This window comes from Phalaenopsis equestris, unplaced genomic scaffold (genome assembly GCF_001263595.1).
Source record: "Phalaenopsis equestris unplaced genomic scaffold, ASM126359v1 Scaffold000297, whole genome shotgun sequence".
In the NCBI taxonomy this organism is placed as follows: domain Eukaryota; kingdom Viridiplantae; phylum Streptophyta; class Magnoliopsida; order Asparagales; family Orchidaceae; genus Phalaenopsis; species Phalaenopsis equestris.
This window is the reverse complement of record NW_018164739.1, coordinates 3,886,157-3,906,832: the sequence shown is the minus strand read 5'-3', so window position 1 is coordinate 3,906,832 and position 20,676 is coordinate 3,886,157. Positions and strand designations below refer to the sequence as shown.

Below are 20,676 nucleotides of genomic sequence, written 5' to 3'. Positions count from 1 at the left end.
CACTTTTATTATTTACATATTGTCAGTTAACTACATTATCTTTGTCAAAGCTGAGGTCATCATTACGCGCTAGCTATGGTGGTTTCATTAGAGATGAAACATTGTCTCCATTATGTGAGACAACATGAATGTAGTATGTCTGTCACTATTGATGACATCATGAGGGTTGCCCAGAGAATCTATGGAAGGATCTTCGCCTAGTTCCCTATTGCACCTTTTACTTTCTTTTTTAGCTTGTTCAGGATAATCTTAATGACAACTTCTACTTGACTGTTAATTTGGTAGTGATGCACTGATGTAAGCTTTAGATTAATCCTTTGACTTTGTTAGAAGTCATTTTCATCTTAGTATGTGAATTGTGTCTCATTGTTAATGCTGATGACCAAGGGTAACTCGACTGACAAGTGAGGTTCATCCAGATGAAGTTTCATACGACCTTTGTTATTATTAATGAGAGCCATGTTGTTGGTTCGTTTTAAAAGCTGGCAACTCTGACGAATCAACAACATATATATATATATATTATATTTATAATTATTTTGCTAACATATTGATTAAATGTTAATTTATAAACAATTAAACAAACTTAAATAAAATAAAATTAAAGGTACCAAACCTTCTTCCTTCCTCTCCCGCTCGAAACCCTGTCGCCGTCCCTCCTCTTCTCCCGGTTTCGCTCAAATCTATCGTTTTCGTGACCGGAAAGCTCCCAACACAGTAGCGGTTGAATCTAGCCGGGAAGGCAATGACAGCATCGCGTCTTACAAAGACTCTGAAGCTCTCATATCTGTCTTCCTTCCGGTCCGCTCCTACCAGCAACCATTGAGGAGGAAGGTAACCCTCGTCTTTCTCCCCCTTCCTCCCTCTCTCTCTCTATTCCTCCGCGCGCTTTAGCTTCTATAAATCCCGTATATCCGCCTTCCAACGGGATTTACTAAATCCTGAATTCAAGGCAAAAGGGAGGAAAAATGGGATTTAAGAACCCATAGGATTCACCAAGCAGCCCTATAAAAGGCTCAAATTTTGATTTTAATGTATTAGAGGAGAGTTGGAAGAGAGAATGGAGACGGTGGAGGAGAAGAGGGAGATTGGACCAGATGAGGGTTTAGGACATCCAATTCAAACCTCATACAGATTCAAACTCACTGAAATATTAAAGAACCTACACTCTCCCGAACTAGTCATTTACTCTGATTCTTCAAAAGAATTTATTTATTTGTTAAGAGGCCATTCTGGTGGGGAAGTTCTATGTGAATATGTTCAGCTGTCCCCCAAGTGTACAGAGATTTTGGAAGCTTGGAAGCTTCACACGGGGAAGCCTGGAATGTCTTTCATACTGTCTCTTCTTTCAGTGATACTTAGTCATTCGGCAGGGAGGTCCCAATCTGCTATTGGAAACAGTCTTGATTCTGTTTCAAGGTTTGTAATTGAGTATAAATTAGATGATATTTATGCTGAACTCAACAGTCATGAATCAAGGCGACAGAATGCTGCATTATCTCTCTTAGCATCTATTGTTAGGCGAAGAATTGGCCTAGCATCCGAGGTTGCTAAAAGATTTGATTTTAAGCTCCCTATTTTTTCTAAGCTTTGTGGGGTTCACAAGAAAAGGGCTGGAAAGGATTTTAAGCCTAGCAAGAGGCTTTCAACTAGGCGAGCTTTTGTGGAATTTGCCATGTCTTTCTTAGAAGTTGGAAATCCTAGACTCTTGAGATGGATCCTTCAGCAAAGGGACATGTACTATGGGGTGCTCCGTTCCCTTGCAAGTGATGACAACGATACCATTAGTAATGTTTTATCCATCTTGCATGAAAAGCTTCTTAAAGAGGATTCACTTGTCCCACCGGGGCTTCGTAGTGTTCTTTTTGGAAGTTCCACACTGGAGCAATTGAGCATTATTTCAGGAAATCCATTAGCAGGCCCTGCAGCGGATATTGCTCATGATGTTTTGGTTGCAGTCTGCACTGATCCTCAGAATGGGCTCATGCCAGGACCAGGCTTGAAAGGCAATAAAAAACGACTTTTGGACTTTATGAAGAAGTTAAGAGCCACGGAAGCGGCACATCATAAGCAGTTACTTCTAGCCATTGTCAAAAAGGAAGGGTACCTGTGTTCAGCTTACTTAGATGAGTTCCCTTACCATCTTGAACCTCGTCCATCTTCATCCTGGTTAGTTTATTACTAAGTCTCATTGTATAAAACTAATTATTATTTTTAATTTAATTTTCTATTTCATTTTTCTTCATTATGATTTGCTTTCGTTTGTAACATATTTGCAGGTTTTCTGCCATTTCTCTTGCAGCTGAATTAATCTCCACCATAAACATTGGTTCAACTATTACTTCTAATTTATGTGATCAGCCAGGCACGGATCCACATGAGATATTGAAATGTATAATTCCACGAGCTTTTACAAGGTCAATGATAAACAAGGGGTTACTTCATTCAGATGATATTGTAAAACATGGTGCTTTGAGGCTTGTCTTAGAATTATTGAAATCATTGGATGGCTTATTGGCATCATTGGATATGTTGAGTCAACGCACTATTGTAAGACAAGAAGCTGGTTTTTGTGTGGAAAGCATGGCTAGCATGCATAATTTACCTGGCTTAAATTATATTGTGCATGTAGACGAGCACTTAAGTGACAGCGGGATTCCTTCTTTTTCTTCTGATGAAGTTATAACAAAAAATTGGGTTTCCTTGAAGCATTATATTCAGAATGAGATCCGTGCAGTACTTCCAGACCCTCAGGTTTTGTTGAAATTGCTTTCTTCATCATGTGCACAATATTCAGGCATAGGTGTAAAGAGATCTGCAAATTTTACTGGCCTTGCAACAAAAAAAATGAAATTAAATGAAGTGAGTGAGAATATTGATATTCTTATATGTGGGATGGACTCACCGCTAACCAACGATATTGCCGAAGAATCCATAAAAGTGACACCTCCTCAACTCTTGGAAGCAGAGACTGATCTTTTTTCTATGATTTATGAGATTTGGGGATTGCCTGAAAACAAATTTGATAATAAATCTAAGGATGCCAATAGTTTCTTTCAGTCAAAGTTGTTCGATGTTCTTAAAATTTATTTGGTAATTTAAGTCTCAAACATCTCTTATTGATGATTGGTCCAGTTTTAATCCAGCTATCTTATTCTAGTCACTTGGTCATTGTTTAAAAATTATAAATGAATTTTGTGGACTGCATATCAGTTTATATACTTATCTCAAGTTGTTTTGTTGTTTTATTTTTTTCATATTCTAGTTGTAGCAGTGCAAGCTACTGTTATGGTTAATGCTTGAAGGCCTTACATCTACTGTTGCTAGTTGAACGTAGTAGGCCTGCAAATGATTTATAAGTAATTTACATTTAACGCTGATCATGGATGGAGTAATTGCTCTGAATCAAGTAGAAATTTAGGAAGATTGATTGAATAATTTGAAGAATCAGATACTATGTTTTCCTACTTGATACTTTTTTTAGCGAGTTTTTTTACTATCTCATGCACGAAGCAGAAACCTTGATTTCCTACTTGATACTTTTCATAGTGACTTATTTTAATTTCGCATGCTGTATTACTTTTCTGGCTCTTAAATTTTAATTTTAATTTTTTGTGTTGAATGTTACTTGCAAGCAAATTCGATGTTTTTCTTTTGATGAAACTTTAAAAGCAATTATTAATTTGGTATTAATCATAATCACGAACAACTGATTACAAAAACTAATGATTATCTATTGCATCAGCATATACATTACTTATTGAAAACATTTCGAAATTTAAGTAGACAAGCAATTGCTGTTAAGAAAAAAACTAAAATTAATTGCAACTTAATTTCTTTGATAGAAGTGATTAATAAAATATGCATGTTTCCATTAAAAACATTTTTTTAAACGAAATCCATTTAAAGTTTATCTCAATACTTAGAATAACATGCTTAAATAAAACTTTCTTAAAAATTGCTTTATTTCTAGTGTTTTTTTATAGAAAATTATGCTATTTTTAGAAGAGAAAGATTGATCTTTCGAGATAGCAAAGCTAGAATGGTTTAGAAGATTAGATATAATGGTTGCACAACATTGTGCTAGACTTATGTTTTTATTTTTTAGTTTGAAATTTAAATACTTTTTGCAGTGGTAGAAATTATATGAAATAATCAATTTATTGAAATTAGTTCTTAATTCTTGTTTTAGATTGAATTCCATGATATTTTTTTAATTGTAAGTAGGGCTCAAGACCAATTATCGTGTGACTTCCACGCAGGAAGTTAGTGTTAGTTTAAAGAAGGCCAGAGGTTGGGCTGAATTGAGAAAGCATAACATTTTTTCATGGGCTTTTTTTAGTATATTTTGACCATAGATTAGAGTTAAAAATTGATAGCTTCCTACTTTGACCATAATGAATGTAAATAGAAATAAGTACAAAAAAGAGAGAGAAAGGAATAGACTTCTTTTCGAAGGCATGCTTTTAGGGGGGGAAAAAGAATAAGCAAGTGATACTTTTCTCCTTCATTCATTGAGGGAAGTGTAATTATAAAGCCATTTATAAGCGAAAGTAGGTAATTGAAGTTACTAGGTGTTGATTTTTTTTTAATTTTCAGATTTATTATTCTCAAATGATTTATTTCTCTTAACTTGGCGCATCTATGAAACAATTTAACGTATTTTAGCCATTTCTTCCACATTGTCAATTCTATTGTGAACTTTAAACTGGTTATTAGTTTTCAAAATTCATTTATTATTGCATTGGCTTTGTTCACATATCTCTGAGCTACATCAGTTTATGTTTACAGCGAGCAATGCCAATTGCCTTTGAAGGATCTTTTGACTTCTTCAAACTTCTACCAGCTAATCCTTCAAGCTTATCTATTGATCAGCAGCGGTCTCTATTATCTCTACTTGCTGAATCCATCAAACAATCTTCAGGAAATCGAATATCAACTGGAATGCTCTACAAGCACTTGCATCCTATGATAAATTTCATGATATTTTCTCAAGTAGAGGATATTAAAAGTCAAGCATATACTTTGGTGCGTGCAGTGATGATCACTACTGGTGCCTTTGATCAAAATCTCTCAGAAATTGATTCTTGGTTTGTTTTTTTACCTGGCTCCATTAATAATATCAATGTCGGCCAAAGCAAAGAAGTAGAAGCGCTTTTCAACCAGTCTGCAATTGTTGTTTCATTTCTCTGTGAAGCGGTTTCTACAATTGGTAACAATCTGTACAAGTATCTTGATCAGATGCGTAAGCTTCTCTCTGAAGTTGAAGTTAATGGTATGCATAGTTTTCTTGGTCATTCCAAGTTCATTTTCTATGGCACAAAATTTTCTACTTTTATTTTTTGGTGTTTGTGCCCTTCATAATTTGTGAATTTGTTTAGAGATATTCATATTTTTATTAGAAAATTCTATTAACACACTTTGTAATGATTGCAAGGCTGTTGAAACTCAAAATATTTCCTTAAAATTTTCTCAACTTTGTTTTAGATTTCCCTTGCTTTCATGATTTTGCTTTAAAATTTTCTCGTTTGTTATTTATTTATATTTTCATTTTGTTATTTAAAAATAGGGGAATTTACATACACAACACCCAATTCTTATGCATTAACCTATCTCACACCCAAACTCTAATTTTTACAAACCAAGCACCAAACTTAACTTTTTCACCACTCTCCAACAGTGAAATTCACATTTTAATCCATAGGTAGGGTACTGATTTTGTAAAAATGAGAGTTTGGGTGTGAGATAGGTAACTGCATTAGAATTGGGTGCTGTGTATGTAAATTTCCATTAAAAATATTGTAAAATATCAGGAGCATTATTCATTTTTTGACTCCCTTAAGTATGCATGCTTGTAATGCAACAAGTTGATGAGCTGTTTGAATCGAAGCATGCATCTAGAAGCTTTTAAAAGTGAGTTGCATTTTTTTGTTGTTGCAACATTATAAGCATTTACTCAGAGCACGAACAACACTTTGAGAGGTGTCATGATTTCAGTTTCTTTTTTGCATTTGAATTTGCTTGAGATTTTGGGTGTTGGTGTCTTGGCTTACTTTTTGGACACCCATTTTTTGGTGCTCATTTTATACGTTTCTTATGCATAATTGCATGTTTTTCCTTTACACAATTTTATACACTTTTGTTTGCAAGTTTGCTCAGTACCTCATTGCGACTTAAGGTTTTTACAAATTATTGAGAGGACAAGATTTCTCATATTTTGTCTGCATACATAGCTAGGTGAGTCTTAGGGGTAAGAATCCACCTTTATGAATGGGATTGTCTTGTTTGTCATTTTCATATTCTTTTTATGTGCATAATATTCTAGGTGGTAGCCTTACCTATGTTGGCGGGCTGCCAATGTTATGTAAATTATTATTTTTTTCTTTTTTATGCGTATTGTATTGTAATTTTTTTGTGATTATTGTCTTTTTATTTTTAGAATTTTCACCCACTGTTCTTGCTTAGGTTGCATTGTTTTCATCTTAAAATTACTTTTGTTTTATCTTTTTTAAGGTTAATTCCAGGTATGTTGCCCAGCCTTTCTATATTGTTTTGGTTCCATTTTTTATGGTGGTGTCTGATGATCTTTGGTTTGCTGGGGTCTCGATTAGGTGAAGAAGAATTGTAGTTAGTACTTCAGCCGAGGTTAATTTTACTAGGATAATTTTTATGATATTCATTGTACTTATTATTTAAGATATAAAATCAGTACTATTCTTGTTATTTCTTCTGAATTTATTTTTGTTCAGATAATTCCGCGTGTCTCAGTCCTTTTATCATTTGTGTACTTCAAAAGTGCCTCAGGCTGCTCTGGTCAGATTCTGAAAACTTAAAGTTACATGAGAGTTCTATGATTTCCTTATATGTGGGCAATACATTGAGCTTAATTATGCATTCTCAGGTATGAGTTTTATCACTCTACTTTGATCTCTAAATTTTGCGAGCATACTTTTGACTTGTTAGCGGCTGGCAGGTGGATATGATAGCCCTACCTAGTCTCATTTATGTGCTTCTCCATGAAATTTTTGAGAATCACTCCTCAGTAGATGGGAATCCAAGGCATTCCCTTTGTGAATGGAGGCCATTAAAGAAACTGTTTGGCTTTGCTTGTAATATTTTGGACGAACATGTCTGCATATTGCATTCTGTTTCAGGTTATAATGTTAAAAAAAGTGAAAACTCTCTCTCTTTAGTACTTGCTGAAGTGAAAGAGCTTTTAAGACACGCACAAGGGGGAAGGGTAGATGGATTGGCTACTGCCCTCACATCATCAATCTTATGTGCAGCTCATGACGATATACTGGCAATTCTTCCTTCTATTCTAGCCATTATGCATCTATGTTTCCCATCACATCTACCATTGTTGAGCTCAGTCTTTTTTCAAGAACCAAAGTTTCTTGTTCGTATCAGGGAGCTTTGGCCCAAAATGTTCTCTTCTGGTCTTGAAATGATTATCGAAAAAATTGAACATTGTTATGGAGATTTTAGGTATGTATTCTCAAGCAATGAGTCAATAATGGAAGCCAATCTTGATTCCATGGAATTCTCAACTTCTGCCTTCTGCTCCTTTTTGAAGCACTCTCCATTTTATGTGCTATTATCCTCAGTCTTGAGCTTTGCTACCTGGGAATCAGATTTAACCGGAATTCAAGAGGTTTTTCCTTTAAATAGAATGCAAGTGTTGCTTAAAGTCAAGATTTCTGAAGGCTCTATCGATGACTCTATCTTGAATCTGAAATATGTGCTGTTTTGGAGCTACCGTATTTTCTTACTGTACAAAGAGAAGCAATCCTATATTAACGGTGAACTTCTCCTAATGTGTATAACTCTTGTTCAAGATTTAATGGATCATCTCCTGGCAGTGATTTCTGACCAAGATGGTTCAAAAGTTTGCTTTCTCTCTTCAGTTGGACAGTATGCACAGATTATTGCCGAGCTCATCTTCTGCCATCCCATTGTGACCCTGTACATTGCAAATCCTTTGTATTTCAGCCGGAGATTTACAATTGAAACTTTTGGAATTTCTATAGACTCTTTTCTAACAACTTTTAAACAAAATATTCATTCAGTGGACCTATGTATGTTACAGTTGTTGAGGAAGATATTTGGGTTTTGGTTAGCTTTGAGTAGAGCTATTAGTTCATCTGAAACAATTGATTCTGTTCTGGAATCTCTTATAAGTGCTAAAAGTACTCTAGTGCAAAAGATTTTACTGTCTTTTAGAGAAAAGTTTGAGCAATTTGTTGCTAGTAAACATGCTGGACCTTTTCTCCCTACATTTTACATATTGCAGTCTTTGTTTGACTTTATTTTACTCTTTGATTTGCTGGAGTTAGTTCATTGGATGTTCGGTAAAATTGAAAGCAACATGTCAAGCGACACGTCATCATTGGAACAAGCCGTTTCTGTAAGCTTGTATATTGCAAATATTTCACTTGATAAGCTGTACAGCCTTCTACGAAACTCAACTTCGAAGCTCAAATCGGATATTTTATTGGAAGTAGGATTTAAAAGTTTTGACAGCTCCCTTGTCCCAAAAATTTTTTATAAGATTCTCAACTTTTCTTTATGTTTTCATCTAAAATTATCCGACATTTGCTTACTAAAGGCTGTGAATGTTGTATATAACCACCGATGCTTAAAACCTTTAACTGTTCTCCATCCACTGCATGTACTGCTTTCTAGCATGGTTTCTAACATTCCTGTGAAGATGCTTATGTATTACATCTATTGTAGCAGTAAGATTAAAGGAAAAGCATTGTTTCTGCTTACTGAAATCAGTTCTGTTCAGATGAACTTATTTGGAAAAATGTTTTTGGCTATTTTAGATAATAGGCCGTCTTCCTTGATTGTTTCAAATGGTGGTTTTATGCAACCTTGTAGAGATAAAAGGACCAGCAATACAAAATACTGTCTTTCAAATGATGAATTCTTGCTTCTTTTGCCAGCTGCTTTATCATATTTCATTTCTGCCTTAGAGAAGCATGGAGAGCAGAGTGTTCAGCCTTTTATGAAAATTCCCCTCGCTTACGCAAATATACTTTTGGATGGTTTCTCTAGTTGGGACGTCTTCGTTTCTCAGGAGATTTTCCAAGAAGATTATGATGAATTTTTACCCATTTCTTTGGAGGAATTTAACAAATTTTGCTGCAGCTCCCTTATTGGGAAGGCAGTTGCAATGCTCCGGTACTTTTTTGTGTTAGATGGGAGTTCAATTAGCTGGGAGAAAAGGTTAGGACTATTTGATAGTATTTGTCCTCAGTCAAGCTTTTTTGATGGACATTTTAGTTGTGGCTCTCAGGGTTTGGATGCTTGTTCATATAAGGAGTCTTTGAAGGGGATTAATAAAGTTGTTGCTAAGATATCTTTTATGAGGCTGCTCTTATTTTCTCCAGAGTGTTCGATCCAGTCTATGGCTTTCTTGGAGGAAGAAAGTGTTGAATTCAAGGTCACGGAAAAGGAATCTGGTCGATTGAATGATGCAAAACTAAGGCTTATGAACATCCTAATGAATACATTGGATCAAATTTTTAAGCAATTTCCCCTGAGGTTAGATGACTCAGTAGATGGTTGTGCCACCCACTGTTATGGAGTGTTTAGATTACTAGAGAATCTAATTTTGAAGGAAATTGTCTGGTTGTCAAAGAAGATGCATAACTATTTGATTGAAATCTCCTCCTTTTCTTTTGTGAATCGTTTCATAAGGTCATCCCTCCTTCACAGATTTGAGGATCATGTTACACTGAAAGCCATTCGTTGCATTCTTGTTTCATTGTCAGGATCAAAGTTTTCCTTTCACGATGTTCTTGAGCTTCTGATTGGTCACTCTGCTTTCGTGAAAACTATCATTTCGAATCTTGCTATCTCTGATTCCTCCATTTTTGCCTCCTGTGGGACATTGCTTCAGCCACTTTACAGTGTTCTAAAACTTGTTGATGTTTATGATGGTGTACAGAATATCTGTCATACTGAACCATCTTCTAAAGAAGGTCTTGATTGTTATTCTGTTGAAGATGTAAAACTTGAATTAGTGAGGTTGCTTAGAATATTATTTCATCTCAAGGATAGAAATACCATAACAAATTGCTTCAATTCAAGAGAATTGCTTTCTTTGCTTTTGTGCGGCTATAGTGCAACCAAAAGTCAGATTGACCTTGAGATATTTCATCTAATGCGTGAGATAGAGTCGGTTAAAAAGCAAGATAATGTGAGCATGGTAGCATTAGATTACATGTGGGGTGTTGCTGCCTTGAAAATGAGGAATGAGAAAACTCATGATGTATTATTACCATCAAACACAACATCTGCTTGTGAAACGATTGAAGAACGAAAGATTCACTTTAGAGAGAACATTCTAGTTGATTCAAAAGTGTGTGCTGTCACAGTATTGCATTTATGCAGTGATAGATCATCAAGAGTTTTAGTCTCTCTGGAAAGTCTTCTAGAAGACACATTCATTAATTTTACAAAGGTCATTTTCATAAATTATCTATTATATTTTGTTGTCCTATACTTAAGTGTGTTTTTAGTTTTCTGTCAAAATTCTTGATGCTATATCCTGTTGAATATCACAGATACCGGCATCTTCCGGGAAGGACATCATTCAACCGTATGATCCATCATTTATATTACAGTTTTCAATTCACAGTCTATCGATGGGGTACCTTGAACCTGTAGAGTTTTCTCGGCTCGGCTTACTTGCTGTTACATTTGCTAGTTTATCTTCATCCGATGAAAATATTCGAAAACTAGGGTATGAGTGCCTTGGAAGGTTCAAGATCTGTTTGGAGGTAAGCATTTGTCAAGCTATTGTACTTGAAGTAATATGATTCTTCCTGAGTGTGCTAGTTTCTTAGTAGTCTTCCGTAGATATCAGTTATGCGTCTGCAGGATTACTTTGTAAATCAGCAAGTTTGATGTTTTGGTTTCAGAATTAATTTTTAAAGCCAACTATGTTAGACTTATGCTAGTTTCTATCAACGTGAACTGCTAGAAGGCCTGCAAAGATACAAATTTTGCTTGTTAGAAAGGTAATGATATTGATGGTTCATATTGATTATTAGACGTATATATTGCATTTTTGATTAGTTAAAGTAATAATGCAATTACCATTTTATTGTTTGCACTTTCATTTTTTTTATTTCTTCTTTTTTGGTTCATAAAATCATCTTTTATTGGTAGAATGTTACTTGGACTAGTTGCGAGAAACTTCAACACCATTTTACTATAACATTTTTCTTATATTTTGCACTTTCTTGCAACCCATATATTTGGTGTACATGTCACTTCTGTGAGGGTTATAATTTGACTCCTCAGGTTCGGTGTAATAACTGACTACAACTTGTTTGGATTAAGCTGATGAGGTTGAGAATGCATGTGAGTATTTAGGTTCTGGACTTTTACTTTTAAAGAGTGAAACATTAACCGATCATGAAGTTTTAGAGAGTTTTAAATATTTGCGGCCATCAATGTGCATCCAAAGTTCTCTGGAAATGTTCTATCTAGTGGTGGGGCCGTGCTTATTTTCTCTTTTTAACTCAGCTATTTTGCTGCATGATCCTCTTTCCTCCATCTTGGGATGTTAATAGTAGAATTCAAGTTGGTTGGTTGAAGTGGAGGAATGCTTCGGGCCTTTTGTGTGATAGAAAAGTACCTCTAAGACTGAAAGGAAAATTTTATAAGATGGTGGTGAGACCTGCAATGCTCTATGGCGCTGAATGTTGGCCTTTAAAAGAGAAGCATAATAATAAGTTAAGTGTTGCCGAGATGAGAATGATTAGGTGGATGAGTGGATTTACACTTAGAGACAAAATGCGGAATGAATATATTCGTGATAGGGTTGGTGTAGCTCCTGTGATAGACAAAATTAGAGAAAGTCGTCTTAGATAATTTGGTCATATTAAACGTCGACCATTAGATGATCCGATTAGGAGAGTAGATGTTTTAAATTTAACTTGTGTTAAGAAAGGCAGAGGTAGACCTAGGAAGACTTGGGCTTATTGTATTTAAAAATGATCTTAATTTACTAGAACTAAATGAAAATATGACACTAAATAGGACGTAATGGAGAAAAAGGATTAATGTAGCCGACCCTACGTAGTGGGATTAAGGCTTTGTTGTTGTTGTTGTTGTTGTTGTATCCTCTTTCCTCCATCTAATAAACCCAGAACCAATAGCTTGTAACTCATAATATCCCCTCCATTTTATCCACCATCCCTTGTAAATTAGCTGATAAATAGTCGGGCAGGTTGTTACTTATTCCTCATCATCATTAGCCTCACTCTAACTTTTTGAGTTGGGTTTGTGAATCTTCATTTTTCATTTGTTCTTGTTGAGTATTGCTTACGGTATTGAATCTACGATTTAGAAATCATTTTCAGCAACGTCTATCAATATAAACCCAATCGTAACTCTTCTCCTTCCCAATTTCTTACATCAATTTGGTCAGCTTGTCTAATAAGCTCACTTTCTACCCTTTGCTATATATTCCCAAACAATGTGATTTTATTTTCAACTGACTTCAAGAGTTGTCATTCCATCATTCTAATATAATCATTTTTAACTATTTTCCTAGCTATCACCCCAATCATTCATCAATTTTCTTCAATAGATGTCAATCAAATCATTCCTTTATTATACTTAATACTTGTTTCTCACTTTGCAAGATTATTACTTTTCTTGTAATTATCATATGCCTCTGTAGCATTTTTTTTCGCAACTAAAAATTGCATTAATTTTCTTTATTCCCTCATTCCACTACCAATTCTTTTTATTAGATCTATTTGTTGAATCTTCTAAAATTACTAAATGACAAAAGAAGTATACATCTTATCTCAACTCAGGCTTAGCTCAACTAAAAAAATTTAATTAATGGCTAACTCCAGATTGGTAAAGATGTGATTGAATAAATTTGAGCTGGTTTTGAGGCAAGGTCAAAATTACTCAAATTTGGGTTGCTAAAAATCCCAATGGCGCATTAAGATTGAGATTATAGTCTTGAGGAATTGAAATTTTTTTTTCGAGAAGTGGAAGTTGGAAGCTGTTAATAGTTCCAAACTAGACTACACTGTGAACTACAGTCTACACGATGCATAATTTTCACCCTTTTGCTATGACTGTATGTTTCTTAAGACTTTCTATTTACATTTTATCTACATTAGAAGATGAAAATTTTTTTTTCCCTGAATTATACCTTACTGAAAACCACATGAAGGGAAATTGCAAAAACTTGCAAAAAAGAGAAACCTACATTTGTTCTTTATTATAGAAGTCTGGCGATTCTTGGTGTTGTAAATTTGATATGGTTTGTGCACACGCCAATTGCTGTTTTTGTTAAATCATCATGTGGATTATATTTTTGGTTTTTGCGTTGTTCCTTGTTCATTCTAATTCTTTTTTTTTTTTTTTTGACTTTCCTGTGTCAGAATGGTAAAAAAAGTAAGGATTTGTTGCAGCTGCTGCTTCTTTTGACGTACTTACAGAATGGCATAACAAAAGAATGGCAGGAAATTCCATCAGTTTTTGCAATATTTGCTGCAGAAGCTTCTTTCACATTATTGGACTACTCTCAGAATCATTTCATTACAACAACTAAATTCCTAATGCATTTCCCTAGGGCGAACTTGAAGGTAATTTTGCTTATTAAAGGGAATAATAAAAATCTTTGAATTTGCCCTGTTACTTTGTAGCCCTTCTTCTTATAATTACCATTTGAATCATTCTATACGAGGGCTATTTATTACGTTATGCAGATTATTCCATTATTTCACACATTGTTTGGAAGTAGTTCCGTCCATTTCAGAACAGACTGTTTATGGATCCTACGTCTATTGTACGCGGGGTTGAATTCTCCAAGTGATGCAAAGCTTTACTTAAGAAATAACGTCCTGGATGCATTATTGAGCTATTCTTCCTCCTCACTCGCTGATGATGAAGTTAAGATTCTCATCCTCATGGTAATGTGGCTTTCTCCTTCAAACTTAAACTTTTTTTTTCTCCCCAGTTTTGCATGAGATGTCTACGTTATTATTTTGTTTCGTAGATAATGAACCAAAAGTTTCTTGATTTTTTATTTTCTGCGTTCTTTGACCATGATGGAGAGCATTTATTGTATGGATTTTCTCTGAAAAAAGTTAAAAGAGTTAGAGTTGTAAAGTAAGTCTTTTGTTCCATCTGACTGTAGTTATAGATATATTTTAAGGGTTTGAGGACATCATTCAAAGAAATTGATTTTGTAGGATAAGGTACCTGAGATGCGGGAATTTATTAAATTGTTGTTCTACATATGATTTGTTCCATCTGTTTATGGATTCTACTATATTTCCCATCTCTGTCTGAGATCTAAAAGAAATAGGCTTTTTGTCCCTTGATGAGGGTTTTCATCATCTTCTCAATCAGGTTGGTCACTGTTGTTGTTATGAATGATTTTCCCAAGCTGCTTTCTTTCAAAGTTAGCTAGTCTCCATCACAATAGGAGGATTTCTCTATACATATCCTCTACGAAACGTTCTTAAATATTATTTTAGGGTTTTGGCCTTAGTGACATGATGGTTTACTCCCTTTTATGGTTTTAGCCAAAGTGGAATTTTTGTATTTAGTAAACACGGTGGAACTTTGGCAATTCTATTATTCAAAAGGATATAATAGAATCAACTCGGCACTTCTTAGTAAAATAACTTTTTGAAAATTATGCATTTTTCTTAGAACCCCTTACATTTTTATGTTCTGTTATACGCTTTATATTATTTTTGTAGAAGAAGATTTTTGACATAGCTGTACTCGCCAAGCACTAAAACGTTAGCCATGTTTCTCAAGCTTTGCTTATTGATTCTGATAATATAGTCATCTTAGCATACTGAAAACTAGATTGTATTGTTCCTTGCGGTTTCTTCAATTAATAAAGTTTTCTTTTTTGTAAATGCTTTTATATTTCCACTGCTTTGATGGCACTTTATATTCAATTTGAAAATATGAAAACCAGAACATGATGGAAATGAATTTCACACTGCAGATTGTTAAAAGATTTGTTCAATTTCATGTGGTAGCAGACTATTTAGTCAAAGAATTTGGCCTACTACCGTGGTTATCCTCACTTACATTATTCTATGGAGAGCGACTTATTGGACATCAAGAAGGACGATCTTCTGTTGATATTTTAAAGTTGATTTTGGAGGTAAAAGTGCGCTTATTACCTGATTCTTTGTGCGCTGGATAAATATTAAGCTTATTAGGCAATCATGTTAATTTTCAGTTCTTACTTTTTGTTTTGTAATCCATATCTACTGTTTATATTGTTTAGTGTTAGTGGTCTCTTTTTTGTGCTACCTATGCTTGCGCTTATAAATAATAGATCAAAGTTTATATTAAATCTATAGTATCGGAAGGACATGAAGCTTGAATATGGGAAAAACAAATAAGGGGCCTTTTGGGATCATTTTTATTTTCTATTTATTTTATTTTACATATTTTTTTTATTTGAAATAAAACATATTTAATATGTTAAAATATGTTTTATGTTTATTAATATTGAATATTAATCTATGTTTATTCAGGCAGTGACAATTTGCGGCCAACAACAACTGGTAGCAGTGATAGTTGTTTTTAAGAACACCCAAAATAATTGAAAGTTGTTTTGAATATTTTTAAAAATAATTTGATTTTTCTTGGAAGGAAAATAAAAGTATATGACATAAAAGCTAAAGACATATTAAAAAGAAAACAAAAACAAATGCAAAAAACCGAAGTGATCCCAAATAGGCCTTATGTAATATTCCAGTTTAGCCAAAACGAAAAAAAATATGACAGTTTATACGACCATGTTTTTTAAAATTGAATTATAAACATGCTGATTGTTGACCTTCAACATTCGTTTTCTCCCATTACCACCTTTGGTATTGAGCCCAAGCTCCTTCGAACTGTTCAGTGATCTTTCTGAGTCCATGAATGCTTGATATTTAACAGACGGCTTCGGCTTTCCATTGGGTGGCTGCTTTGGTCTCAATTTTATGCACCCTGTGTCATTGAAATGCTCGCATCCTGTGTCATTGAAATGCTCAAGTCCGACCTCCAATTGTCTGTTGGTGAGTTGCAAATGACTGGTGAAATGTGAAAGATTATATTATGCAATGGTTGTTTAAGCTTAAAAAAAGAAAAAAAAAGGCTGTCCAATTCACTTATTACTTATAATTGTCTCCTGATCAAAGTATTGGTAAAAAAAAAGAAAACAGTGAAAGTGCTCACATATGTGGCAGAGTTTCCAAAGTAGGTAATAATTAATATAAAGAAAAAGACAAACTATTCCTCTCTTTATTTGTGTACATATGAAAATGTGTTTGGGAGCCATAAAAAAAAGGAAGAAGAACCTATGTACGTTCAATGCTTTATGTATTGCTAACCTGCATCCACCATCTTTCTTAAACAACTATATGGCTTTGACATATCATTCTAGTGCACCGCTCATGTTTCTGTTGAGCAAAACATGAAGCTTGCAAACAATTAATATCATAGAACTCATTAGGCCACTCATTCTATAAACAAATAATGTATACTTCTATGTAATAAAATAGAGTTTGAACAATCAAATCACTAATATTGGACATCTAAAACTTTTAATTCTTGATTCTGCAATATTCGATAAATTTGATTCAATACCCTTTTCTAGCTATGAGCTTCAATACAATATGATTCTATATACTCTATGCTTTTTATTGGGAAACAAGAGTTGGATGTTTTAAATTTTGTAGAAAGGATTTTTAAGCATGCTTCTTCCTGAAACTAACACAAAATAGATCTAGTATTTCTTGCGGTTGTGTTTGTAGAAAAGATCAATGTGGATATAAATTATGGAGAAACTCTCAAGTCATGAGCTTAAAATAAAGCAGAAGGCCTGCCACAATAAAAGAGCAGGTTCCATCTATAGTTTACCATGAAAACACGATGGAGAAATCTTGTATGTTTTCTAATTCCTTATCCGTCAACTCAAGGCTCATGTTCATGAAAAGTCAGCATGTGAACTCCAACTAAATAAAAATGCTTAATTAGGTAACTCTATGTCCGCTAACATGCATAGTTTTTGTCACATCTTAAATTTCTTATAATTTCATCTTTATAAAGGCCATCTTGGGTACTCACGACATGATGCCGGTTGAATATATATGAAACTATGTTCTGAACATTTTGAATAATTATGACTTGCACATGTAATCCTCACTCGAATTTTAGTTTTTTTGGAGTGTCGTAAATCCCTAAAAGTAATAGATATTTTTATGCAAAAGCATTCATCACCTCTAGTTTAGCTAGAATGTGATGGTTCAGCTTAAAATGAAAAACGGCCTCATATGTGAGTCTTTGTTCGGAGTCAACTTATGGCTAGTAAATTCTTTTGACCAAATTGAAAGTTGATTTTAGCAAGACTAAATGACATACCAAATTGCTCTTGGCTATAAAATTATGATTCTAACATTCTGAATGTAATGAATTATCGGAATGCCCGGAAGGATTTAAGCTAAATACAAATAAAGCCTCTCTGGTGGATTAGATAGATTTGCACTATTGATCCATTGTTGACCTTATGGCTCTGACGAATCATCTTAACATGCATGTTAAACTATGTACTACATTAAAAATTATAAATTCAACCAATTAGGCTACCTTGCTTATAAAGCAAGGTTATAAGAATCACTATGGGTCGTTTCCAATATATGAGTAGTAAGTCCCCATATGCAGGCATGCTGAAAGCCAAGATTGGAAGCCCTAATCTTCTGGGTAGCTTGTAAATAGATAAATAAGTTCAATGTTGTAATAAATGACATTTTAAATAAATAAATAAAATAATAATAATAAATACAATAAGTTAGGTGTCGGTTAGAGGAGACGCACCCCCTCGTATTTGAGAGGCAAAGTTGAAGCTCTTATCTTGAAGCCGAAGAGGAAGTTGAGTTAGGGTTTTATTAGGTGATTTAATGAATTTTTAATTGTGTGCGCAAGTGTATTTTATTAATGTTAAGAGAGTTTGATTGAATCAGAACTCATGATATATAAATGATAAGCTGGAGGGTGATTGGTCCAAGAAACTGATAAGGTAATTCTTAATGTTATTATTGTTATTAAGATAAATGATATAATTAGTTAAATTAATGCTGTTAAATTTTATTCAATTAGGAAGTGTGTGGAAGAAAGGTATTTATTTTGAGATTGGTAAAAGATTGATGATATAGTGGAGTGGAGGAATAAACTTTACAAAGGTCACTTAAAGATGAAGTGGTTAATTATTAAGATTTTATTAAATAAAGAACTGAATTATTGCTTCATAGAGTTCCTTTTATAATCAGAGGTTTGTTGTGACTTAAGAATTACTGATAAATCAAGTGACAATAAAAAAGGAAAATTAGTGGTTTCATTGACCTTAAATGGATGTAATTAAAAGAAATGAAATGTAAAACTTAAGTCAAACGGGATTACTCTCAAATGGTGTTGATAGGGAATGCAATGTTCTCTTGCACAAAAAAATAAATGTAAATGATAAAGGTATACTTCAGGTGCAAATTTTTGAGGTTACCAATGAGTACAATTTTGAGGATATATTCGGGCATGACGATAATCTTGATATGACCCTTCTCATTTCAATTTAAGTATTTGCACTTTTTAACATCTTAAATTCGGTGGATGTTGAGAACTGAGTGTTAAAAATGGAGAAGATTTTAGATGCTTTGTCTTGTCCTCTAGAGAGAAGGGTTATACTGGGCACTTTTGCCTTAGTGAGATATGCAGAGAGATGGTGGCGAGGACAGTTGTAGGAAAAATTTAGGGTAGAGCCAACCACCTGATTTAGTGGGATAGTTCGTGAATATTTTTAGAGACTAGTTCATAACACTTTGAGCTAGAATGCAAATGCTTGATAAATTCATTAGGCTGATGCGGTGAGATCGATTTATTATGTAATATGAAGCTGAATTCACTATGTCATCAAATTATGCATCCCAATTGATTCTAATGCAGAGGAGAAATTTCACATGTTTTTGTTTGGGCTGAAGGATATGACTAGGCAACCACTAATTCCATCTTGGGATAGATGGTTGTTCTATTTGAGTGGAGAGGTTCTATTTGAGTGGAGAGGGCCTGTACGATTGAGGTGGATTTGGAAGCTAATTAGAGGAGGGACTTTCATAAGAGGAGAAATTTTGAGGGATCCATATTTCCTTGGGGCTCTCACGGAAGTCAGTCTTTTCAGTCATGAAATACAGTTCCTAAGAATGCCAAATCCAGCAGTTTTGATAGCTGGATTAAAGTCAAAAAGTGTGACATGGGAGGTCTCATAAAGATGAGTGTCTTTATGGATCCAAAAAAGTTATTTTTGGTGCCAACATCAGAGTAAAAAATAATTTATCCTACTGCATCATATGAATTGGGTGCTACAAATGTAAAAAGCAAATGAAATTTTTATTTTGGCGAATATATATATATATTGAAAAAGCCCAAGGGATAATATATTAAAAAAGAAAATGTACAGATAGGTTGTATTTGAGGACCCAAAAAAGACACCATACCCACACAATACAACACACACAAAGGTCCCAAAAAGAAAAAATACATGTAAACTCATGGGCTTCGGAACGACCCAATTTAGTCCTGCCTCTGCCTCTAGTTCTAGGAAGAGAGCCAACAAACAAATTGTTGAGTTTTGTGCCATTACCCGAAGTAACCAATGTTTCATCAATTAAATTTTTGAGCTCGAGTAGGCCTCCATTCTTCTTCTTCTTCCTTCTGGGTGCGTAAACCTGTCATTCCTCATTCGAAGACTGGCTTATCTAATCAGTGTGTTGGTCGACAGATTGTTGGACACGTGTAAGCTAATAGCCCCTTGCGCCCGACTAACAGTAACAACTTGCTCGTTCTGATGAGGTGGTAGAGCCACAGTAGAGTGATTGCCAACCGTTGCAACAATAATAGGTTCTAGGGTATGTATATATGTGTATGTATATATATATATATATATACATACACATATATACATACCCTAGAACCTATTATTGTTGCAACGGTTGGCAATCACTCTACTGTGGCTCTACCACCTCATCAGAACGAGCAAGTTGTTACTGTTAGTCGACCTCTGCTACGATATCTTTCGCTCCTCTGTTTTCGTAGAGCTTCGTCGAGCTGCTCCCGTACGCTGCCCCGATCGCATCTCATCTTGGGCTTCGACCTGATCGCGACTGTTCCGTCTTCGTCCTCTTTGTAGAGTTTCTTTCTCTTGTTCCGTCCGTTTGTGTTCCTGTAATCGTTCTCTCACAGAGTTTGCTTCGACCCGACGCGCGTCCCTACGCATCTGGTCGTGACCGTCAGCTCCATTGGTCCGTCTGGTTTCTTTCTTTGCATCTGCGGGCTGAAGGATCGTAGTTATGGTGCTTCCTTCTTCGTCGGTTGATCCTGCCAAAGCTTCTTTCGCCCACGTCGTGGGTAATCATCTTGCGGAATCTACTGTTGTTTTCTCCTTAAGCTAAAAAGAATGTCGTGATGATACGAGTGACTGACCTTTTTTTAAGAAGATAAGTAGGAAGAGTGGTAAAGCAACATTTTTTTTCTCTGATTCAGAAATTTCAACCATAGCTGAGAAATTCAAGTTTGCTCTTATTGAAAAATTTCAGTGGGAGCACCCACCTATGTAAGTTATCAGAAAGA

The 20,676-nt window shown here is 34.6% G+C and overlaps 1 protein-coding gene across 1 annotated transcript in view; it reads left to right on the top strand.

The window, feature by feature from the left end:
- The first annotated feature begins 619 nt into the window (after positions 1 to 619).
- LOC110025255 overlaps positions 620 to 20,676 on the top strand; it is a 54,154-nt gene continuing 34,097 nt past the window's right edge. Inside the window, exons 1-9 of the mRNA XM_020725626.1 lie at positions 620 to 2,169; positions 2,280 to 3,093; positions 4,792 to 5,275; positions 6,750 to 6,901; positions 6,974 to 10,471; positions 10,575 to 10,790; positions 13,425 to 13,628; positions 13,752 to 13,955; positions 15,011 to 15,172. Of these exons, the coding sequence (XP_020581285.1) occupies positions 1,061 to 2,169; positions 2,280 to 3,093; positions 4,792 to 5,275; positions 6,750 to 6,901; positions 6,974 to 10,471; positions 10,575 to 10,790; positions 13,425 to 13,628; positions 13,752 to 13,955; positions 15,011 to 15,172 (6,843 nt within the window). The 5' untranslated portion in view covers positions 620 to 1,060. The remainder of the gene's footprint in view (positions 2,170 to 2,279; positions 3,094 to 4,791; positions 5,276 to 6,749; positions 6,902 to 6,973; positions 10,472 to 10,574; positions 10,791 to 13,424; positions 13,629 to 13,751; positions 13,956 to 15,010; positions 15,173 to 20,676) is intronic.